This window comes from Lycium barbarum, chromosome 3 (genome assembly GCF_019175385.1).
Source record: "Lycium barbarum isolate Lr01 chromosome 3, ASM1917538v2, whole genome shotgun sequence".
In the NCBI taxonomy this organism is placed as follows: domain Eukaryota; kingdom Viridiplantae; phylum Streptophyta; class Magnoliopsida; order Solanales; family Solanaceae; genus Lycium; species Lycium barbarum.
The window spans coordinates 79,594,308-79,620,135 of record NC_083339.1 but is presented as its reverse complement, the minus strand read 5'-3'; the positions used below and the strand labels follow the sequence as shown (position 1 = coordinate 79,620,135).

The 25,828-nt window shown below is 38.0% G+C and overlaps 1 protein-coding gene across 3 annotated transcripts; it reads left to right on the top strand.

Moving 5' to 3' along the window:
* Nucleotides 1–2,236: 2,236 nt before the first annotated feature.
* LOC132631591 (protein ESMERALDA 1-like) lies at nt 2,237–25,629 on the top strand. Of its 3 annotated transcripts, none has more exons than XM_060347208.1 (10): nt 2,237–2,733; nt 4,886–4,955; nt 10,779–10,846; nt 10,942–11,030; nt 19,085–19,150; nt 20,096–20,300; nt 20,401–20,568; nt 23,989–24,156; nt 24,234–24,424; nt 24,783–25,629. In XM_060347208.1, exons 1-10 carry the CDS (start codon nt 2,386–2,388, stop codon nt 24,943–24,945), a joined length of 1,536 nt encoding a protein of 511 aa, XP_060203191.1. In that variant the 5' UTR covers nt 2,237–2,385; the 3' UTR covers nt 24,946–25,629. The 3 variants fall into 3 exon arrangements, with proteins under 3 accessions (XP_060203191.1, XP_060203190.1, XP_060203192.1); XM_060347207.1 differs by having other exon boundaries at nt 18,953–19,150; XM_060347209.1 differs by lacking the exon at nt 19,085–19,150.
* The last annotated feature ends 199 nt before the right edge of the window (nt 25,630–25,828 follow it).

The window sequence follows — 25,828 nt, the reverse complement described above, 5'->3', positions numbered from 1 at the left end:
GAGATTTTGTTTAAAAAAAAATTGGCCATGATAGTACATAACAAACTGTAACAAAATGAAACAACTGCAATGGTTATTACAATAACTTACTAAGCTGTTACAACAATTGAGTAATATGTTGCAACAAGTAGCTTAGTTGTTGCAGCAACTCACTAAGCTGTTGGAGGCACCTTCAGTTTCTTGGGTTCTGTTTCATCCGACGACTGTAGAAGATGTCCAACATATTAGTGAGTTGTTGCAACAAGTAGACTAATTGTCAGTTTCAGTTTTTTGGGTTCCGTTTCATCCAAACACTGTAGAAGATGTCCAACAACTCAGTGAGTTCTTGCTACAAGTGGACCACTTGTTGCAATAAGTAGTCCACTTGTTGCAACAAGTAGTCCACTTGTTTCAACATCTCACTAATCTGTTGGTGGCAGCTTCAGTTTTTTGGGTTCTGTTTCATCCAAAGACTGTAGAAGAGGTCCAACAGATTAGTAAGTTGTTGCAACAAGTGGAATACTTGTTGCAAAAAGTGGTCCACTTGTTGCAACAACTCACTAAGCTGTTGGACATCTTCTACAGTCTTTTGGGTTCTGTTTCATCCAAAGACTAGAAGATGTCCAACAGCTAATGTAGTTGTTGCAACAAGTAAACTACTTATTGGAACAAGTAGACAAACTGTTGCAACTTATTGATACAATGTATTTAACAATAGTTGCAACAATTAGTATAGAAGTTGCAACAACTGCATAATATGTTGTAATTGTTGCAGCAACTACAACAGCTGTTGTAATAAATTCAGAAATACTTATACAACATCTTTAGCACTTGTTGCAATAATTGAAACTACTACTGAAAATTGTGTAAATCGGGTGGATTCAATTTTTTTTAAATGAAGAACAAAGTTTTAGGGAAGGAAGAAAAAAGCAGTTGCAGCAACTGACGAAGATGAAGAAGCATGAAGAAGAAGGAGCAGCAACAAGAGCGGACGAAGAAGGAAGAAGACGTCGTGGGTGCTGTCCCAGTCCAAAAGTTGCTCAAAACTAATTAATCACTAATCTAACTTTTGTCACCCCTACTCAATAGAAAAAACTTGAGTTGCTCCCGTTCAATTTTAAAACCATTTTGTCACCAATAATTAATGGCAGAATAGATCGGGACCCCCCTGAACTTGTCGATTTTTATTCAGTGTACACCTAAACTTTACGTTGGCCTAATTACCCCCCTAAACTTGAAAATATGATAGGCACGACCCCCCTGGACGCTGACAACCCATGGAGGTGGTCAACACGCGTTGCCACATGGATTTTTTTGTCCATGTGGCATTTTTTAAAGGATAAAATATATATATTTTTTACTTTTTAAGTTCAACAATTATTTGAATCATCTTTTTTCGAGCCAAATCTGTAAAAAAAGAACTTGAAAATATTTTGACTATAATTTTTTAATTTGCCTAAAGATAATGATATTCTAATCAAGGTATTTTTATATATTTGGCTAGGAAAAGAAGAAATACACAGTAAGAACAAATAATCATTGAATCTAAAAAAGAAATCAAATAAAATATTAACCAAATATTTTACGAATTTGACCCGAAAAAAAATAATGCACAATTGAAATAAATAGTACTTGCATGAAAAGAAAAATACACAATATTTTGTAAACAATACACCATCTAAACTTCATTACTTTTGCTAAACCTTATTTTTATTTGAATAAAATAAATAGAATTTCAAGTTGAAACTTTCAACTAAGTTATTTAGATTTGGATCCGAAAAAAGAAAAAAAAATACATAGCTGAAATAAATAATCATCATATCGAAAAAGAAAAAAACACAATTGGGATAAAATATGCAATGTATATTAAGAAAAACCAATAAGAAATACAATTGGATCAAATAAAATCATTATATTGATTATGTGGCAATTAATAGTTGAAAAATACCCCATTTGGAAGCTGATTTTTTGATTTTTCACCTTTCCACGCGCCTAAAAGAGAGTGCATTCACGCTCTTTGCCACATCAGCGTCTAGGGGGGTCCAGACTATCATATTTTCAAGTTGAGGGGGGTAATTAGGCCAACGTAAAGTTTAAGTATAAACTGAATAAAAATCGATAAGTTCAGGAGAGTCCTAGACCATTCTGCCATAATTAATTCTCCCAAATTACTTATACGAGAGTTATGGACATAAAGTTATATGTAAAAAAGTAATAAATATCACGCACATTAATATTTTTCATAACATAAAATACTTTCGCCCTTTTGGTCAAGTCACGAGCACACCTCTCTCCCTCTTTCTCTGCCTTGCTTCCTTGGTACCCTAACACCCCCATCAAATAACCCCTCTGCCTACCAAACCTATACATGTATGTATGATGTGAAAGCAGAAGACAAGACAAGACATGCAAGCATACAATAGGGTACCGAGTAGCGGACACACCAGCCCATCAGCAGCACCATCATCTCCTCGCTCTCGGTCACCTCGCCTCCGTCCCAAACGTTTTCCCCGCGCACCCAAAACCCTTCCTCAACGTCTTTCTTTCCTTTTCCTCTCTATTCTTCTTCGTAGACAACGCATTCTTCTCTTTGCCCCTTTGATTTACATCTCCGCTATGCTTTTCTACATTGGTACTGCTTCCTTTCACAATGTTCCACCTCATCGTTATGCACCTGGCTCTATTTACCGTAGCCCACAACTTTATGCTAGGCTTCGACCCGAGATGGAGTCCGATAATTCCACTGCTGATGCGGTTAGTTTTTCTTTTTACTATTTTGGGTCTCTTTGTTTTCTTGAACTTTTGCGTCGGTGATTTCTTCTGAATTAGAAATATGACATGTGTGATTGTTACTCCCTCCGTTACAGTTTGTTTGTATGGTTTTCACTTGACACGGAATTTAAGAAACCAAAGAGGACTTTTGAATCTTAAACTGAAGATACGTACAATGTACCAAAGTGCCTTTTAATTTTGTCGTCTTAAACATGTCATGTGGAAAGTTGAAATTAAAAAGTTGCTAAAAAGGATATAGACATTCTTTTTGAAATGGACTAAAAAGGGAAGTAAGACAAATAAGTTGAAACAGAGGGACTATTGAAAATGACTTGGATGACAGTGTGAGTGATGTTTTGACCCTTCTGATTTTGTTGAAACTTAACAACTAAGATGAAAGGGACTAAGGGAGTCTTTTTTTTTTTTTCTTTCTAACTTAATCGTGGGTTTGTGGAGAATCAGTTAGTAAGCTCAATAAAAAAATTGGTTGTTTTTGTTCAAATAGAATTGGTAGAATTGGAGAGGTTTCGTCTAAGATCTGTTCACTGAATTTGGCGGGTTTTAGTGTCTTTTAGCAGTTAAAAGATAGAAGATGGAGGAGGAGTGTTGCAATAGCTTGATATGTTGTTGTTGATTCATCATAGTTCGATCAAAAAGAGGAACAAAAGCTAAAGAAACACGAGAAAGAAGAGAAGAATGAAGTTGGACAAAATATAAGCTGGGTTCTTCATTCCATTGAAACAGATGATTGATAACGAATTAATGACATCAGGTTTATAGCTAACAAACAACTCTGACAGGGGTGGAATAGTGTAACCAGACCAACTGGCAGACTAAATTTAACTTTTAAAATTTTACTCTAGGGGTTCTGTTCTCGCTAAACATCCTCTAGCTAAAGCTTTGGAGTACATCAACTGTATGGTACATCTCATCTTCGGTTAGGAGTTTTGCACTTAAAGTTTGAAACTGGAAATTTAGAGCTGATAACCCAAGGTCCTCCTGCATTGCTACTTTTTGCAGGAGGTTTTATGTGTTGGATCAAAACTTGGGTTGAAGCAGAACTTGGGTTGAAGCAGGTTTACTGTCCTAGACATTCTCCTATCTACAGTAACTGTTGGTTCGGTCAATGGTTGTTTGTATGTAAGAACCATGGTTGATGGAGGAATCATATGATTGAGGTTCTGATTGGATAAATGGATATTGGTTAGACTTTGGAGCTTAAGCACATTTGGAGTTCATAGGCCACTCGCCAGTCCCCTTGATAACCCTGTATTGCCGTCGAACTTGGCTACTAGTTTAAGGCTTTTCTTACTGGTAGGTAGCTCATAGAATGCACCTGAGTATGTGATATACAATGCATAAGATGCGATAATCATTGATTGCCTTTAGAAAACCAGAATGGTATTCCTAACTCTTAGCAACTTGTAGTTGCCTGTGGTGGGTTATGTTGTGAGAACTCATGCTGGTGAAATTGGTTTCTCTTGGAAATACTGAGAAAGCAGGAATGCGGCAATTGTCTATAACATTTTGGCAGCATTGAGTCCAAAAGTTAAAATGCGATGCAGCAGAATTTGATTAAGAAGAATGAGTAAACTTTAACTCCAAGTCGAGTGCTTTAGTGCTACATGGAGCTCGGTTGTGTATGACATTTCATAGGGCGTCTCTGAAGGGCTAACAATTGTTAGAATACATATGAGTGACAAGATCAAGGCCCTTTCTGCAGCTGTTGATTTTTGAATTAAACTTTATCTGGCATGACATCTAACTACTGACAATTTTGGGAAGGTAGTTCTTTGTGGGGAATAGTATGAAGAAGGGCATAAAGATGGTCGGTTTGTTTTCTTTATCATTTGAGTCATAGGAAGCCAACTTATGTCCTAATGAAACCAGACTGCTGATGTCCAATCATGACATTTATTTCATGTCTCCTTTGTAACTTTACCTCCTTTTATGAATGCATGTAGTATTTTAATTTTAATCTCCTGTAAAGATGGCTTGACCGCATTATATTTGGTAATGTCATGCCGGCCACAAAATTGATCATTAAATGTATTTCCAATGTAAGGTAAATTTGTGTATCATTTTTTCTTTCGTCTCCTAAATGCTGCTAACATGAAGTACTCAATACCTGTAGATATCGACAATATGGAAAAACTCATATAAAGGTGGTGAATGGAGACCATGCATTAACAAGTCCTTAAGAGGTAGAAAATCTGAGAACTGAACTTATCTCGCTCATGGTTGTTATGCTTAAGTGCTCCTTCCTTTTTCCCCCTTGAACTTCCCCCCCACAAAGTCTCTACATGCAGGTTACTGCTGTTTGTTCTATGAATGTGCAAATCAATATAGAAGGAAGATGCATTTAGTGAAATGGAGCACAATCACATGTGATAAGAGAACTTGAATGTTTTGGTATTAAAAACCTTAAGTTAGAAAATAAAAGCTTGTTCTTAAAGCAGAACTGGAGATTCAATGTCAATAAGGAGTTATGGAAGGATGCTCTAATCACCAAGTATGGCAAATGCAATGAGTGGTGCACAAGTTTTGTGAGAAAACTATATGGCAACTCTGTATGGAAATATATAAGGTGCCTTTGGGATGAATTCTATGACAAAGTTGTAGTAAAGGTTTGAAATGGATGTAAAAACAAAGATGTGGACTGATATATGGATGGATGACTTGCTGTTGAAGAAGGTATTCCCAGACATCTATGGAATTGTTTATGATAAAGAGTGTACAGTGGCTGAATGCTATTCAAATAGTGGTTGGAATCCGAATCTGAGGAGAAATCTTGATGGTCGGGAGTTTCCATTGATGAGCTTATATATAATGAATCTAGCAGATATCAATCTTGATGAGAATGTAGAAAGTTCCTTGATTTGGAGAGGGGAAAACGACGGCAAATTTGCTGTTAATGCATGTTAAAAAGGTTTGCTGTGGGGCATGGGAAGTTTTACACTGATAATTGTCCCGGAAAATGAGTTGGAGGACCATTGCACCTCCCACAGCAGCATGCTTCAAGTGGATTCAGCTCGTAATGCATGCTAAACTCAAAGACAATTTGCATAAAAGAGGGATTACTATTTGGAACAGGTGCCATATATGTGAGGAGAGCTTTGCAATCTGTCAATCACTTTTTTACATGCAATCTCACGTGGCAGCTTACATTATGTTCCTAAAAATCCATGGAGTACATTGGATCATACCTGGGAGTATTTAGTAAGCTCTATGTGGCAACAACAGGCAACTTTGGAAAAGAGTTCATATTTGCATATTTTGGATCATTTGGATCGAGAGGAATAGTAGTTGCTTTTGTGGAAAGAAAGAACACATATCCTCTATAAAATCAAAAAGTCTCGAGCATTTTATTTGGTGTGTGAAGAAAATGGTTACTGGCTCTGCGTCCTTGTCTGATCTTATGTACACCTTCAATTTATAGGAGAAGAACCTCTCCTGTACCGTTACAGTACCTTCTTGGTACTATCAATTAAAACCTTTTCCTTTCTATAAAAAAAAGTTCCTATCAGGGAAAGAGACCTAGTTTAACTAACAAAGCTAAGGCCCCAAGATCCTCAAGCTCGTGGGATCTAAACTTCCAAAATAAGAATAGTTACTTCTTACTAGTTCTTTCCCTTAGGAAGCTAGCTGTCCTTTGCAACTTATTTTTATATAATCATCAGGTGTACCATTTTTAACTTTCTGATTATGCATGCCATTGCATGCCTCCCTAATAGTGAGTAACTTGTAATTATATCATTTCTCTTGAAAAAGGAAGAGAAATTATGATGGAATCGAATCTTCGTTTATCTAAATTAGTTGATGTCAACAACATGAAGGATTTAAAATTTTTAGACGTTGGTTCACTAACTTTAGTTTTTGGGTTACAGTTGCAATTGGGGATATTCAATCTCAATTAGTAAGGAATAGAGGTAGCTGATTGATTTCTTGACTGATTTTAGTATATAATTTAGAGGAATGTCAAAGTTAGAAATATTTGTCTGCTCTTTAGGGGCTTTGAATACTTCTGTCATTTTCTTTTATGAACGTTGCACTTTTTCAGTTTAATTGAAAATTGTGTGCGCAGTACCACAACATCTACTATCCAATTTTGCGAATGGATGTAATTTAGCCCTGTAGGTTTGTTAGAAGCCTAGCAGTGGCTTTGATGAATGATGCTAAATTAAGGTCTTGTCCTCGGTTGGGGGCGGGGGCGGGGGTCAAGAGTGTCAAGGGAGTCTCTAGGTCGAGATTTGGGTCTTGGAACATAGGGTCATTGACGGAGAAATCTATAGAGTTGGTGAAGATTCTCAAGAAGTGGAAGATCAATATAGCTCGTGTCCAGGAAACTAAATGGGTGGGAACTAAGGCACGGGATGTAGACAAATATAAATTATGGTACTCAAGAGTCTTGAGAAGTAGGAATGGAGTAGGCATTTTAGTAGATAGGGAACTCCGGGAGCAAGTGGTAGAGGTTATGGTTATTAAGCTAGTTGTTGGAAGGCTTACTTTTAATATAATTAGTGCTTGCGCACCACAAGCAGGCTTGGACGAGGAGGTTCAAAAGCACTTTTGGGAGGATTTGGACTAGGTAAATGAGGTATCCCTCACCCCGAGAAGCTATTCTAAGGAGGAGAGTTCAATGGCCACATCGAGACAACTTCGAGTGGCTATGATGATTTTTTTTATTAGGTAAATAATTTTATTAACAATTGGGAAACTCCGTATACAAGCCATATGCCAAAATGAAAGAACCTACATCAAAATGTGGTTCTCAACAAAAGAAATCCAATCGTCTATACAAATAGGGACCTCGTAAGTACACCAAAAAGTAACTAGAGACAAGACACTCCTATGCAATTTTGCAAAATCTTGTTCCACCGCATCAAATGCCCTCCTATTTCTTTCTTTCCAAATGACCCACAAGATTGCCAAGGGGACAATGCCATGTTCTTGGGCTTCTAATTCCCTTCCTATGAGTCCAACTTTGCAAAGCCTCCTTAACTGTACCCGGCATCGCCCATTGCACCCGAAACCAATTAAGGGCCACCCTCCATAATCAATTAACCACCTTGCAGTGTAAAAGAAGATGATCAACATTTTCACCTTTGTTCTTACACATATGATGATATATGGCTTGATGATGTGCATGGCTATTTTTGTTTTGGGGATAGAAACAAAGGAGGAGTTGCACTTTTGGATCTTGCAAAAGCGTTTGATTTGGTGATAGCTAACGTGAGTTTTCAGAGGAACACTTGGTTACCTTCCGTAGCATGGTGGCAAAGACCCAAATCGATTACCTACTCCTTAGGAAGAGTGATAGAGGTTTATGTAAAGAGTGAGAACCTTACAACCTAATATAAGCTCTCGGTAATTGATGCCTATAGGGGCTTGGGAGATTAGTGGGGACGTGGATAGTATGTGGACTAGGACAACTAATTTTATTTGGGAAGCAGCTAGAGAGGTGTTAGGGGTCTTGAAGGGTAACTTTGGTGGACATAGAGGGGACTGGTGGTGGAATGGAAAGGTCTAAAGGAAAGTGGAAGCCAAGAAGGTTGCTTACATGAAGTTAGTGGAGAGTAAAAATGAGGAGGAAAAGAGGACGAATAGGGAGAGGTATAAGACTGCAAAGAAGGAAGTGAGGATAGCGGTTACGACGGCTAAAACAATAGCATTTGAACACTTGTACGAAGAATTAGAGGACAAAGGTGGAGAAAAGAAGTTGTATGGGCTCACCAAGGCGAGAGAGGAGGGCTTGCACCTAGACCAAGTGAGGTATATTGAAAAAGAGGATGGGAAGGTATTGGTGGAAGATGCACACATTAAACAAAGATGGCATGCATACTTCCATACACTTAAATGTAGGGGAGGGGGCAAGAATATTGTGCTGGATGATATAGAGCACTCCGAGAGCTGTCGAGATTTTGGGTATTGTAGGTACATAAAATTTAAGGAGGTTAAGGGGGCAATTCGTAAGATGAGAAGAGGGAAGAGTGACCGGGCCAAACGAGATCCCATAGGAGCACAGGCAAAGTAGGTATGGATTGGCTAACTGGATCATTTAATGTTATTTTTAGGACGATTATAATGCTCGAAGAATGGAGTAGAGTAATAATGATCCTGTTGTACAAGAATAAAAGTGATATTCAAAATTGCAACAACTATAGGGTATCAAACTACTAAGCCACACTATGAGAGTTCGGGAGAGGGTGGTAGAGATGAGGATGAAGAGGGATGTGTCTATTTGTATTCATGCCTGGGCGATCAACTACAAAAGTCATTCATCTTTAAAGAGATTGTTGGAGCAGTATAGGGAGGAGGTGTGAGAGGTTGACAGTGATGGTCTAAGGAGAGGTAGAGGTAGACCAAGGTCGAACGGGGAGAGGTGATTAGACAGGACAAGTCACATCTTTAGCTCACCTAGGACATGAACCTAAATAGTAGAGCATGGAGGTCGAGGATTAGGGTAGAAGTTAGCACGTAGTCGAGCGATTTCTCTCCTTTATGTGGGAGAGTAGGGTTCTAGTTTAGAGCACCTTATCTGCTCCCTCTTTTCCTCACTAGTATTATTATTATTTTATCATTATCTTATTCGTCAATTTTATTATTACTGTTGTTTCTTTTACTTTGGTAATCTTTATTATTTTTGTTATCGATACTTTTTTCCTTCAATATTTTCATCATAGATTTTTTTACTCTTGTATTTAAACCTGTTTTGAAAAATGCTTTTCTTAAGCCGAGAGTCTCTCGGAAACAACCTCTCTACCCATACAAAGGTAGGGGTAAGGTTTGTGTACACCGCACCCTCCCCAGACCCCACTTGTGGGATCACATTGGATATGTTGTTGTTGTTCATAATTGTTCAACCATATATACATGTATACGCGCACAGACACCAAGTCGGAGGCAGTGGCTGTCCCATTCATTGCTCCCACTCCCACCTAAATCTATTTCTGGAATGAGATGTGCAGGGAACCCTAACTAGGAGTATCTGTTCTTTGATTCTCTAAGGAACTCACAAAAGAGAGTGTTCACTGTTGTGATATCAAATACGAATGTATTTTAATATCTGGGTCGACCTTCAGTTGATCAGAACGAAAGATGTTCACTTAAGCAGAAGTAGGCGGAATTGTGCTGAGAACATCTGCCCTCTTCCTGTCACTTGAGTCCGTTGATTACTGTGACTAAATCGCCGAAGTCTGATACTTCTGTGCGAGTGATACTGTAAAGGTATAGTGCAGAAAACATGTCTCAGATTTCATCACGGAGAACTATATCAAAATATTATGGTTCTGAACTGTAAGTATTTCAGTTAGTGGACTTTTTAGGATTACTGTAAGTATTTCTCTTTCAGTAAAGTGTAAATTTTTGGAGGTGGCAGCATACCCTTAATGCTGAGGAATACAAAATTACCAGTTTCAAAAAAAAAATAAAAAAATTATGGTTCTGAACCGTTTTGCATGTATAAGAGCCCGTTTGGATTGGCTTATAAGTTGCGTATAAGCTGTTTTCAGCTTTTTTGAGTGTTTGGCTGGCTAGCTTAAAGTCATTTTGTGCTTAAAATAAGCTCAAAAAAATAATTAGGCCCATTTAACTTAGCTTATCTAAAGCAGCTTATAAGCCAAAAAAAATAAGTTAGACTACCCCAACTTATTTTTTTTTAGCTTATAAGCTGCAAACAGCTTATAGGCATAAGCCCATCCAAACAGGCTCTAAGTCTGCTGCTAATTTGATGCAATAGTGGAATTCTTGTCATGCTTCTTGCTGATGTATATTAGTCCTATTGTTTTCTGATAGCTACTGAGCCCCTTTTTTGCTGATAAATCTTTTATTTACTTCACAATAAAAATTATCAGCAATGTTTGGTTATGCAATATATATCTATATACTATAGTAAGTGGTGTCTTGTATGCTGGTATTGTTTTAGGGATAATCATTTGTGTATTATACAATTTTTTACCGATACTAAGTAAATCTGTTTTGTATTTTTGGTAGAGCATCAACTAAGCTTTTGTATCAAATATCTCTAGGTTTACCTGAATCAAATGGATACATTTACATTGAGGCGAATGGTGGTCTGAATCAGCAAAGAGCATCAGTAAGTGCTCTGTTCTAAGATGATTATTCTTGAAACGCTGAAGCTCATTTCAGTGATTGTCATGCCCTACCTCTGGTTGCTTTTGTGCTTTCTAGATATGCAATGCTGTTGCCGTGGCAGGTTATCTTAACGCGATCCTGGTCATTCCACACTTCCACTTTCATAGCATTTGGAGGGATCCAAGGTTGCTTTTCTCTTCTATTGTTCTAATACTTTCAGGGACTCGGTGATTTTATTATTTCATAGATGTACATATACTCACTGTAACTTAGAAAGTGCGTAGAAGGATGCTAACTTCTCATGGATAGCTGTTACGTTGTGAATAGATCTTGAGTTATGTCATATGATTGTGGATATCAGTGAAATGCATTAAACCTGACTATGACATAAAAAATATGGCAACTATAATTGAATATATCATTAGAGAACAAAAAAGGTTTTATTACCCAGCCCTTTCATGTTCATGCGCCGTTCAAGCAAAATGAACTCTGAATTTGTATCTTTCTTCTCATTGAGGTGGTGGTTGGTTTTTTTCTTGGTGGACATAGAGCCTGTTTAGATGGGCTTAAAAAAAGCAGCGTATAAGCCAAAAAAACTAAGTTGGGGTAGCCCAACTTATTTTTTTTTTGGCTTATAAGCTGTTTTCAGCTTATAAGCTGCTTTAGGTAAGTTAAGCCAAACGGGCTCAATTTTTTTTTTTGGGCTTATTTTAAGCACAAAATGGCTTATAAGCTGGCTAGCCAAACACTCAAAAAAGCTGAAAACAGCTTATAAGCCAATCCAAACGGGCTCATACTTTCATTGATCCTCTTTTGGGGGGGAATTATGCCTGTTCCTTTTCATTACCAACATTAAAATGTTGGGATAATTTCAGAGACCTCCCTCCAGGTTTCACTTTGTAACATTGACATTCCTTGTGATTTACGATATTACGCTAAAATCTTTTTTTTTTTTGTTTGTAACAATTCTTAACCTATTTATGATTAAGATTAAAAACTTATAATATGACCACTTTACTCTTTTAAATATTACTCTTCTAATTAATTATTATTATTAAAATATCTTAGTTAAAAAATTCTTTAAGAATACGAAACTAATCCTCCTAATTTATTACGGCTGGCAAAATTGTTAATAGTGGTAGACTGGCAGCCAATGATGATCTGAAGACAACCGTCAAAACGACCTCGTAGAAGAATTGGCTGAGAAAGAGCATTAAGCGTTTGTATAGTGTTTGTCCCAGAGCGTTACACAAGACTATATTGGATAAGGATCTGAGGTCTCCTGGCCCATATCAACTAGGTGATCCAACGCCAGTTGCTAAAACTGTTAACGGATATATTGGTTTGTCCGATGATTAATGGAACTGATTGTTCCATGTAGTTGTCATGACCTGAAGGTCAATTGTATGTGATTTATATGTTTCAATTTACGAAACCCATTGTCTTTTCTTGATCATATTATTTTTTGTCGCTTCTTACAATGTGCTTTCTAAAGAATAAGAATGATGATTAAATCATTTGGTTATTGCCTTGAAAATATGAAGCCATTGGTGAATAAGTTGGTAAATATATAGACGAGAACTTCTTAAAGAATTTGCAAACTAATAGCTTGTTTGGCCAAGCTTATTTTTCCCCCAAAAGTACTTATTTTTTCAATAAGTGCCTATTTTAAAAAAAGTGAGGTGAATGGCCAAGCTTTTGGGAGAAAATAAGTGCTTTTGGGGAGTAGCAGAAGTAGTTTTTCAGAAGCTAAAAAAAATAGCTTTTGCCCAAAAGCACTTTTTTGAAAAGTACTTTTGAGAAAAATACACATAGAAGCACTTTTTAAAAGCTTGGCCAAACACTAATTGCTGCTGAAAAGTACTTTTTAAATTAATTGGCCAAACACAAACTGCTTTTAGCCAAAAGTACTTTTGAAACAGAAGTTTGGAGGAGCTATTTCTTGATATGTTTGCTCTGGCACAACATCAGAACAAAACAGTGGCTGAAATGTGGTCACCTTAAGGCTGGGAGTTGATCTTAAGAAGAATGTTGAATGACTGGGAAATACCTAGACTAGTTGAGCTTTATAAACACTTACGAGTCTTTCCAAGGGCTGAAGGATGGGGTGGACTGTTTGTGGTGGACTGGGCATAACAAGGGGCACTACAAAGTGAGTTCAGGCTATAAGATCATGAACATGACTGAGCCACAAAACTCTAACTGGCCATGGAGACAAATCTGGAAAGTTAAGATACCTCTTAAGGTTGCATGCTTTACATGGTTGCTAGCCAAAGAAGCTGTTTTGACACATGAAAACCTGAGAACGAGAAGGATTATATTAGTTTCAAATTGCTGCTTATTGGGGAAGCAGCCGAGACAGTAGGGCATCTGTTTTTACATTGCAGAATTACTGATCAGCTATGGAAGATTTTTATCAATCTCAGAGGCATATCTTGGACAATGCCTAGCAAGATTGTTGACACTCTTTCTAGCTGGGAGGAGGCTGGGATTGGGTCCAGGAATAGAAGCTACTGGAGGATCATTCCAGCTTGCATATGGTGGACACTCTGAAAAGAAAGGAACTCCAGATGTTTTAAGGATAGAAGTAGCACTCTACAGAAGATCAAGCAAGACTGTATGTTGCTATTTTGTTTTTGGTGTACAAAGAATCCCTCTGTAGATGCAGAATCAATCTTAGAAGTTCTTGACTCATGTTAGGATTTTACTTTCTTAGCTTCTTAGTTTTCCTTTTTTCTTTTGTAAAGGGGTTTTCAGTACTACCTAAGTACTAGTCTATAATACAAAGTTGTTACCTGTTCCAAAAAAAAAAAAGTACTTTTTAAAATAAGCTGTTTTTAGAAGCTTGGCCAAACAGGCTATAAGATATTTTGAAGATATTAATTAATTAGAAGAATATAATATTAAAAGTCTCATTTTATATGCTGATGACTCACTGCTCCTTTGTGAAGCTAATTAAGAGCAAATCCTATATATTAGAGGGATTTTATTATGTTTTGAAGCTGTTACAGGTCTCAAGGTGAATCTATCCGAAAGTAGTGTGTTCAGTATCAATGTTGATAATGAAATACAGGAACTAAGCTGACATTTTGGGATGTAAAGTTGAGAAGTTTCCCAGTGTACCTGGGCCTTCCATTGGGAGCAAAGAAAAATGACCAGTACATAAGTGTGCAAACAAGTTAACTCCATGGAAGAAACAATACTTGTCTCTGGGAGGAAGATTGACTTTAGTTAATAGTGTTTTGGACGGAATTCCCACCTACTTGATGTCATTACTTCCAATTCCTTCTGCTGTGGAAAAAAAGCTGAGTTCTATGAGAAATCAATTTCTGTGGGAAGGGAACTCAAAGAATAAAAAGATGCACTTGGTTAGATGGCAAAAGGTAACAAGAGATAAGGAGGGAGGTGGAATGGGAGTTAGAAACTTGAAATTGCACAACAAGAGCTTACTGTTCAAATGGTTATGGAGGTACAATGCAGAAACCAGTGCCATGTGGAAAAAATTAATTGATGCCAAATATGAGAAACACGATATCTGGAGCCCTGGTCCAGTCCCAGTTTCGGATAGAGGTGGAGTTTGGAGGAATATAAGCAAACTATGGACAGAATTCCAGAAGTGTATAAGAATAGAGGTGGGCAATGGTGGCAAGATTAAATTCTGGACAGATGTCTGGTCAGGAAATGAATGCTTTAAAACAAATTTCCAGTAATTATTAACTGTTCAACAAACAAGGAAGGATTTCTGGCTGAATTCTACTCAAATTCAGGAATGCAGATCAATTTTAGGAGAGGATTAAATGACTGGGAGATAGAGGAGTTCTGTCAATTGTTACAGTAGTTAAATACTACTGTTTTGGTGGACGATAGAGCAGATACTCTGATTTGGACTGCTAGCAAGGACAAGAAATTTTCTGTTAAAAGTAGTTACAATAATCTGCAGAAGCAAGAGGGGCAATGGGATGTAATGTGGCCATGGAAAATGCTCTGGAAGACAAAGGCTCCAACCAAGGTTGCATGCTTTGGATGGATTGCTTCTTTGGAGGCCTGTTTTACCCAAGACAACCTACAAAAGAGAGGCTTTGCATTGGGCAATAGATGCTTTTTATGTGGGAAGCTCAGGAGACTGTTAATCATCTTCTTATCCATTGTAAGTTTTCAAGGCAGTGTTGGAATCTCTTTTTGAGTATATGTGGTGTGGCCTGGGTGATGCCGCACAATGTTAAGACCCTGTTGGTATGCTGGCAGAATCAGAAGACAACGAAAAGGCTGAAGCAGATTTGGAAAACAATCCCACTCTGTATTTTATGGACTCTATGGTTGGAAAGAAATAAGAGATGCTTTGAAGGCAAAAAGAGTCACATTAAGTGTATCCAGTATCTGTACTATTGGTGTAAGGAGGGCTTGTTAGAGGATATGGATCAAAATGTTGATTTCCTATAGTTGTTACGGAAAAGCATGTAATGGTTGATTGGTCTGAGTTCCTCTTTTTGTTCTAATTTCTGTACCAACTTGGTACTTCATTAATAAAATTTAACCTACTTCTAAATGAATTGGCTGAACTGGATCACTCACAGGACAACAGGGAATTAAATGAAGATGAGATGATGATTAGGGCAACTGTTTTAGTTGAGCTGGAAGATTTGTCTAACAAAGAAGAAGACAGTTGGAGACAAAAATCAAGGGTGTTGTGGTTGAAACAGGGTGACAAAAATACCAGGTTTTTTCAAAGAATGGCAACAGCTCATAAGAGGTACAACACTATTGACAGACTGATTGTTAGAGGTGAAGAGGTCTTGGAACCTGAAAATATTAAGAAAGCCATGGTGGATTTCTACAAGCAATTATACTCTGAAACAGAATCATGGAGGCCAAATTTTGACTACATCGGTTGTCCAAGGATCACTCAAGAAGAACAAGATTGGCTGCAAAGACCTTTCTCTGAAGCTGAAGTGATACAGATAATTAAGCAGAGTGCTATAGACAAGGCTCCAGGCCCGGATGGCTTCACAATGGGATTCTTCAAAGCTTGTTGGGACACAATCAGAGATGACATGATGCAGACAATTCACAATTTTCACCAGAATGAATATTTTGAGAAGTCTTTAAATGCCACTTTCATTGCTTTGATCCCAAAGAAATATGGAGCAGAAGAATTAAGGGATTATAGACCAATAAGCTTAATAGGAGGAGTATACAAGATCATCTCCAAACTCATCACTGAAAGACTAAAAGACTGTCATGGGCAAGCTTGTCAATGACCACCAAATGGCATTTATTAAAGGGAGGCAGATCATGGATGCAACTTTGTTAGCTAATGAATTGGTTGACTCCAGGATCAAACAAAAGGTTCCTGGAATCCTATGTAAGCTTGATGTGGAAAAGGCTTTCGACCACGTGAATTGGTCTTTTCTTTTGAAGGTTTTGACTGATATGGGGTTTGGAGGGAAATGGAGGAACTGGATATTTTTTTGCATCTCAACTGTGAAGTTCTCAGTCTTAATCAATGGAAGCCCTAAAGGCTTTTTTCACTCCAGCAGAGGGCTAAGACAAGGGGACCCTTTGTCCCGCTTTCTTTTTGTCCTAGCCATGGAAGGACTCAATCACATGCTCAGAATTGCCAATACAAACAGTTGGATCAGAGGCTTTGGAACTACAAACAACTTGGGCATCAACATGGAGATTACACATTTGCTTTATGCAGATGATTCCCTTGTTTTTTGTGAAGCAAAAGTTGCACAAATTAGACACCTCAGAGCCATTCTCACCATTTTTGAAGCCCTTTCAGGTCTTCATGTAAATTGGGATAAAAGCTGCCTTTTCCCTGTCAATCGGGTAGCTGACCTTCCAACACTAGCTATGATCCTTGGCTGCCAATTGGGATCACTTCCAACAATCTACTTAGGAATGCCACTTGGTGCTAAGAGCAAATCCATAGGGATCTGGAATGAGGTGATTGAGAGATGTGACAAGAAGCTAGCAAGGTGGAAAAGTCAGTACCTGTCTCTAGGTGGCAGATTAACTCTTATCAGTTCAGTCCTTGATGCCCTCCCCACCTACATGATGGGTTTGTTCCCCCTCCCCAAATGTGTGGAGGACAGATTAGACAAATTGAGGAGAAATTTTTTGTGGCAAGGCAACAAGGACAGAAGAAGCATGAATCTAGTAAAATGGGAAGTGGTAACTCTCAGCAAGAAGCAAGGAGGTCTGGGTATCAGGAATCTTAGCTTTCACAATCAGAGTTTACTACAAAAATGGCTATGGAGATTCAGTTTGGATCTATGTTGCTCGGACTTGGGTGCGGGTGTCGGATACGGGTATGGATCTAGAGGTCGGACTCGGCATGATCTAAATTTGAAGATTCGTGGGTACGGATCCGGGTACGGATACGTGTGCGGGGATTCGGCAAAAATAATTCAAAATTCAAATAATATAGCTACAAGAATATGCCTAGATTATGAGAGCTTTTTGTGGAAGCACCTACATGTAGTTTGTACCAGACATGTGATTCAATCTTCCATTCTACTAGGTGCTAGACTGCGTGCTTTGAGAAACTAGTTAAATTTTCTACATAATATTGAAGGTATGCCATCTCATGTCTTCAAATCTCTACTTTTTGTTATCTTGAGAAATCATAATCTCAAAATTTTTCTTTAATTTGGTCATGAATTTCGGTCAAAGTATCCGATCTCTATTGACCGGATCCGACACGAATTCCGTACCCAAACTCGTGTCGTGTCGTGTCGGACACGGGTACGGCGGCAAAAGTGAGGTCCGAGCAACATAGGTTTGGATGACACTACATTATGGAGAAGATTCATTGCTCATAAATATGGTTTGTTAAACCAATGGACAACAAATGTGGTCACATCCACTTATGGGACCAGTACTTGGAGAACCATCAGGAACTACTGGCCAACTTTCAACAGCAACATTTGCATCGAAATTGGCAATGGTCTGAAAACTGCTTTCTGGGATGATGCATGGACAGGTCAACACTCTTTGAAGAGCTTTTTGCCTGATCTCTACTTGATTAGCCTTCAACAGCAAACCAAGACCAACCATGTATGGGACCATCAAGTATGGAATCTGCTTTTCAGGAGAGCACTAAATGATTGGGAGATTGATAGAGTAGCCGAGCTATTACAAACTTTGGAACCCTTCAAGATCACTCCAGATGACCAGACAAACCAAAATGGATGCTAAATAGTAAGGGCTTTTTCACTGTCAAGTCTGCCTACTGCCTACTGGAATTATAATCATAGAACCTCCATCACAGAGGTGTGGCCTTGGAAACTCATTTGGAAAATCAAGATCCCCCTAAAGGTCTCTTGCTTTGCTTGGCTAGTGGTTAGGAAAACCTGCCTAACACATGAAAGGCTACAAAGAAGAGGTTTTCAGATTTGCTCATGATGTCTACTTTGTGGATTAGATGTGGAAACAAATGACCACCTTTTCATTCATTGCAAGACAACTGCAAATCTGTGGTACATGTTCTTTTGTATTCTTGGTGTTAGTTGGGCCATGCCTAAGACTACTTTTGAACTACTCAACAGTTGGCAAGGAATTGGCAACAGAAATGGAGAAGAGAACTGGTGGCAGCTAATCCCTGCTTGCATTTGGTGGATAGCTTGGAAAGAGAGAAATTTAAGACTTTTTGAAGACAAAAGCAACTCCATCCATAAATTTAGGATGAATTGTCTTAGTGTCCTATATTTTTGGTGTAAACAGAACTTATTGGGGGATATAGGGGATTTGATAGATTTTATAGGCAAATTGTAATGATATAGTAGACTAGTTTTAGACTAGCTTTTGACAGCTTCAGCATGGCTCCTTTTATGAGCTTGTAATTACCCCCTCAGCACTTCCAGGTGCTGCTTTTGGATATGAATACAAGATGTTAACTTTATCAAAAAAAAAAAAAAAAATTTAACCTACCTTTAGCCAAAAAAAAAAAAAAGAAAAAAAAAAAGAAGGTTAAAGTGGAACATTAATCATAAATAGGTTAAATCCTTTTTTTTGGGGGGGGGGGGGGGGGGGGGGGTGGAGGGGAAGTCACACCTGTTTCTTTTCATTACCAATATTAAAATGTTCTATTTTGTATGTACAGCAAATTCAGCGATATTTATGATGAAGATTTTTTTGTTAAAACCCTAGAAAATGATGTAAGGGTGGTGGAGAAGGTTCCTGATCTTATTATGGAACGGTTTGATTACAATATGACCAATGTGTACAACTTCAGGATCAAGGCATGGTCCTCCATTCAGTACTACCGGGACACAGTTCTTCCGAAGCTGCTTGAAGAAAAGTGAGCTTCTATATATCTTTTGGTTTCTTTGTCTCTTCTATTCCCTCCTGGTTTGAACTGCTTTAATTAAGTAACAATGCTAACAGATAATTATCACCTATAAGAGATCACTTCTCTGTGATAATAGCAGTCAGTGCTAAATATAGCAAACTCATTATAGTTCCAAGTTTGGAAGTGGTCACATATTTAATTTGCCAAACTAGTTAGTCTAATGATAATGTACTGTGTGCCTCAATTTTTTGTGATGTTTCCTGTTTTCCCCTTGACTTCCACTTTTGCAGTGACTTCATGTAGATAGATTATGCCGAAATGTTATTGCTGGAACATCTGAAATCTGATACTTCTTTATGTCTGTCTCATCCTCTTGTAATGACAAAAAGAATGCTTGTGTCTCACGACTCAAAATTGGGGCCATGGCCAGCTCGTGATTCAGGATACTCTGGTGAGCAAACCCCGACCAGCCAAGTCCATATCGGAGCCACCACGTGCCTCCACACGCCACTAGCAGTATAGGCTCAGGCTACGTGTCAGATACACGTGCCGGGCACGTGATGTCATTTCCACCCACCTTTTGAAGCAGATCTCTTTCCTGGGGGTTTGGCCAGTCATATGAATCCCACTAATATAATGTTTTGGTCATGCGACTACGTAATTTAATCTGTAGGGTTCTGTTCTCTTAAGATTATAGTCGAGTTGTTAGTCATGTTACTACATAATTTAATTTGTATTTTTACTAGATTCTATTATCTCTATTTCTTCGGAAACTGCCGTCCTACCTTGGTAGGAGTAAGGTCTGCGTACACTCTACCCCTCCCAGACCCCACATTGTGGGATATCACTGGGTTGTTGTATTATCTCTATTTCAAGCCTTGTTTTGGTGATCCCCCTCCTTTGTTTTCTGTTTTTCTTCTCTTTGGCTGAATGTTTTATTTTTGTTAAACGCAGGATCATTAGGATATCCCCGTTTGCAAATCGTTTGTCATTCGATGCTCCTCCAGCAGTTCAGCGGCTTAGGTGTCTGGCAAACTACGAAGCCCTTAGATTTTCAAATCCCATTTTGAGTTTAGGACAAACATTGGTTGCAAGAATGAAAGACCGCAGTGCAAATAACAGTGGGAAATATATATCTGTGCATCTTCGCTTTGAGGAGGTTAGTTTTCATGTAGTGCAAACTGATGTGCATGCTTACTTTATGTAGTTCATAGCATAGACTTCCGAGGGTATTTAGCCTTGATCACTTTTTCGTGCAGGATATGGTTGCTTTCTCTTGTTGTATATATGATGGTGGAGGTAAAGAGAGAGGAGATATGGATGCTGCAAGAGAGAGAGGATGGAGGGGAAAATTCACAAAACGTGGTAAAGTGATTCATCCTGGAGCAATCAGGATCAACGGAAAGTGTCCCTTAACGCCGTTAGAGGTAATATTTTCTTTGTCGTGTCCATTTGCTATTCAGTTGACTTATTCCATTTTTGATATTTAACTCAGATGACTTTCATATCCTTTATTTTTTTCTTATCTGACATAACGCCGGAAATAATAACTTAAGTAAAAGTAAAACCTTTTGTTTCGGATGTTTGTATATGCCTTTCATCTTTAGGGCTTGCTTCGAGCATTCTATGAGTCCATTACCAAATAATATATCTGAAAAGTTTTGTTTGAAAAGGTGGTGTGTAAGAGATGCTTGCGAAGATAAGATAGTTGCATAACCATTTCAAAAAAGCCTGAACCCATCGAGAGACACCTGAAGTTAACACGATTTTTCACTTAGACGCCTAAACTTAGGGATGTTTCTATTGAGCACTTACACTACCCGAAATTTGTTCCAATTAGACACCTTTTGCTGAGTTGGCACATAGAGTGAGTTTCACCCAATTGAGGCGCATGAAGAGCCCAAAAAAACATTTTTTTTCTTTTTTCTTTTTTTCTTTTTTATGTCCTCCTTCCTTTTTTCCTCTCCACCATCACTTCCACCATTGCAATTGGTTTGTGAGAACGTTTTCTTTATAATAATTGTGATGTGAGACATGAGTTATACAAATAAATGTTTTGTTTGTAATATTTGCTTCAACAAAAGACACTCCTCCTCAAGTTGGTGCATATAAATCATATGCACCAAGCTTGTTACAAATGCAGCCGATACGAGAACTAGTGAGGGACTTGGTGAAAATATCTGTGAGCTGATCATTTGACTTAACGAATTTTGTAACAATGTATCTTATAAAAAAACGAATTTGTAACAATGTCTCTTGAGAATATTTTTTTCTCTGATGAAGTGAGTCGATCTCATGTGTTTAGTTTTCTCATGAAACATCAGATTTGGTGCAATACGAAGAACAGCTTGGCTATAACACATAAGTTTCATCTCAAACTTCAATTCTCTGAGCAATTGTTTATTCCAAATTAGTTCGCAAGTTGCCACAATCTTTGCTCTGTATTCAGCTTCTATACTAGATCGAGCAACCACATTTTATTTCTTGCTTTTCCGAGACACCAAATTACCTTCTACCAAAATACAATATCCAGATGTAAACTGCCTATCAAAAGGTGGTCCTGCCAAATTAGCGTTTGTGTATCCAACAATTTGCTCATGACCTCGATCTTCAAAAAGTTATCCTTTGTCTGGGGCTGATTTTATGTATCGAAGAATATGAACAAGTGCATCCCAGTGACTATTACACGGAGAGCTCATAAACTAACTTACAACATTCACACGAAATGCAATGTCAGATTGAGTCACTCTGAAATAGTTTTACTTACCAAACCACCGCCTATACCTTACATGATCATTAAAGGGCTCCCTCTGTCACATTAGAAGTTTAATATTCGGGTTCATATGAGTGTCAATGGGTCTACCAATTGTCGTACCTGTCTCCGCAAGAATATCTAGGTCATACTTACGTTGTGAGATGACCATTCTTGATTTGGCTGCACGACCTCAATCTGAGGAAATACTTCAAACTGTCTAGGTCCTTATGCACAAATTATGAGCAGTATGTCGATAGAGTACAAAATGATCAGCCTCACTATGAGTCAATACCGAACTCTTGAATGACTGTACTGAACTTACCAAACCATGTTCGAGGAGACTGTTTCAAGACATATAGGGACCTATAGAACCGGTTTATAAGACCACTACGCACCCTCTGAGCAACAAAACTAGGTGTTGCTCCACATATACTTCATCCTCAAGATCACCATGGAGAAAAACATTCTTAGTGTCTAGTGTCCAACTGATAAGGACGCCAATGGAAAACATTCATTAGAATGCATTCGCATTTTTCGATACATAAAATCTGCTCCAAGAAGCACCCAAGGTTGTGGCCTAGTGGGCAATGAAGTAAGTGCAGCACCATGAGGTCTCAGGTTCAAATCCCTGCAGAGACAAAACACTCGGTGATTTCTTCCCATTTGAGACCTTGGTGGATAGAGTTACCTAGTACCTGTGGTGGAATGTGGCAGGTATCCCGTGGAATTAGTCGAGGTGCGCGCAAGCTAGACCGAACACCACGATTTTTCTACTCCAAGAAAAGGCCTACTTATTTATCGGAAGAAGACTAAAATGGAAGAGAGAAAAGAATGGGTCAAGGGGTTGGGTAGGCTGGTGAGTATAGAAAGAGCGCGTTTTTTTTTTTTTGTTTTTTGTTTTTTAACTGAAAAGGGCATTTGGTACAAAAATGCCCTCCGTTTACCTTTGCGCTATAAAATGTCCCTGCAGTCAAAGGGCTGTTAAAAATAAGGGCAATTTAGGCCCAATAGGTTGACGGCAGGGGCATTTTAGAGCGAAAAGGTAAACGGAGGGCATTTTTGTACCAAATCCCTAGTTCAAGGGCATTTTATTGTACCAAATCCCATAGTTCAAGGGCATTTTAGGCCGTTCTCCGATAAAAATAGTAAAATTTACCTGAGACAAGTCCAGGCTAGTTCTCTGATAGTCTTGTAATATCATTAAATTTACGCTTTATCACGCTTTTCCAATATTTGCTTTGAGGTATGAAATGACTTTCGACAAATATTTAGAAAGAACAGTACTGTGCTTCTTAATGGTACCCAAAGGTAAATTGAGAAGGGAATAATGTAGCACTGAACTCAGAACAATGTGAAATATAATACTGTGTAGCTTATAATTCTTTTGGTCAAAATATCTCTTTTTTTTTGGAATGTCCATTTTCTTTAATTCCCTTTTTAATTTATTCTAGATCTTTTTTGAAGTATAATCTTACATTTTTAAGTTAACTGCAGCATCTACTTCCCTTTTTTTTTTTTTAATGCTTCATTTAATTGACATTTTTCTGTGTCGACTTCTTTAAATGGAGGTTCATTTTTCCAACATTTATGTATTAAACATGTATATCCCATTAGAGTCGGTTTCATTTGGTATAACGTCCGTTACAAATACCCCTTGTGACAAAAAGAAAAAAATACCTATTATCGTGTACTAAAATAATGAAGAATTCTTTTGATACATACAGGGTATCCATCATGCGAGGTATTTCATTTTATTTGCGTTAAGGGAAGAAAAAAACTCGAAACTAGAGAAGCTCCATCTAGGGGTAGGTTGATAATTTGAAGAACCAAATAGACTTTACCTTTGTAGAACCACTTACTAATTTTAGTCAATCATTACATATTGAAATAGAGGGAGAAAATGCCTCTTCAAGTACGGGGAAAGTTAGATATTCTACATAATTAGAGGGGTATGTGATTTTTGTCCTACTTCTATTAGATTGTTCCAGCTTTAATTCCTTCCCCAATTGGCACTTTCATTTCATGTATAATGCTTTCCTTTCCTTCGTGCCTCATCTTTTTGTGGCTAAGTTTCTTCCCACACTTATACCAGGTTGGTTTGATGTTAAGAGGGATGGGGTTTGATAAAAGCACATCCATTTATTTAGCTTCTGGAAAGATCTATGATTCTGAGCGACACATGAAACCAATATTAGAGATGTTTCCTCTTTTACAAACGAAAGAGATGCTAGCATCCCCTGAAGAACTCGCCCCATTTCAGGTCCGAATTTTTCGAGTGCCTTCTCCCTATCTTTTGTTTTACTTTTCCTCACATCTGACTCAAGTTTTTGCTTCTAGAATTACTCTTCCAGGATGGCTGCTATAGACTATACTGTTTGTCTTCATAGTGAAGTATTTGTGACAACTCAAGGAGGAAATTTCCCCCACTTTCTGTTGGGCCATAGAAGATTCTTGTATGGTGGACACTCGAGGACAATTAGGCCAGACAAGAGGAAGCTAGCTTTGTTATATGATAACCCAAATATTGGGTAAGTCTTGATATATTTCCATGATTTTTATTTAGATGACACTTGTCGGCTGGACTGCCTATAAAGAAACTTGAATGAGTTTCTGAAGCCCATTTGAGCAGGAAAGCCGCATTAGTAGTCTTTGTTTGCAATAGAAACACTAGTGCTATTTGTTGTATTTGATTTCGGGAGATATAGTTTCGGACTTTCGGTTTAATTGCTCTGCTTTGCTTTCTGTGTCTACTCATTGAAAAGCTCATCTGTCCTACATACCAGATGCCAGTGAGTCACATTAGGCTGTTCTTTTGTAGACAGCAGCGTTTGTTGCTGGTTTTATCTGAATTTATTGATGTATTTACCCTTGCACTGCTGTTTCCAGGTGGAAAAGCTTCAAGCGGCAAATGTTAAATATACGAGCACATAGTGATTCAAAAGGAATTGAGATTAAAAGACCATCTGACTCGGTATATTCAGTCCCATGCCCAGGTTGCATGTGCCGCAGTAACAAGACTGAAGTTTCGAAATCATCCTCAGCGATGTGATCTCTGGGCATATCTTTGGTGGTGTTTCCGTTCCCATTGTTTGTCTGGATTTCAGCTGCTAACCCTTGTCATTCTTCCATTTTTTGCCCCCCTCCACTATGGATACCAGATCCTAGAGCAGCCTTCTTGAGAGATTTTGTTCGATCACTGGTCAATATGATTATTTTCTGGGTACAAGTTGAGGGGTATGCTGTTGTACATGATGGTCCGAGTAAAGGGCGAAAAAATCATCTTGATTGCTGGGTATACCTAGGTGTTGATTTATATAGATTCATCTTCCAGCTGCTGTGTCTGATAAGCTGTCAATTGACACGGGATACATATAATTCAAGATTAGTTTTATCAGTGAGGATCTTGTATATTACTTGAGAGGAGGTTGTATTAGACTTTAACAACAGGATGAAATAGCAGATGTCTTATCAAAAGACAGGGTTCCCACTTTTTAATTTTGGATACCCTCGTCTTTGCAAATATTAGTTGGAATCTTTCCATTGATATTTATCTCCCTTTTTTACTAGATTTATCACCTCCATTTTACATGGTCGCACAAAATTTCCCAACACTGTTCTTAACCGTCGAGTGAATTTTGATTAATCTGTATATGTGAAACACTATCAGTCTTGAATTTTCTTGTTAGATGATTATTTTATAGGAAGAATTCAAGATGACACAGTATTCCTTAGATTGTTAAGGATTTTTGGGGTGTCATCCTTTTATTTTATTTTTTCGCCTATTTATCGTTTCGCAAAATGTGAGAGTGACTTCCTGCAACTGAACTTTTAATTCTGAATTGTGTATTAGCTGTAATGACCATGTGTCATCTCCAAACACCGAATATCCCAACTTGATTTTGAATGTCTTTGAATCCTCGCTGAAAGCAGAG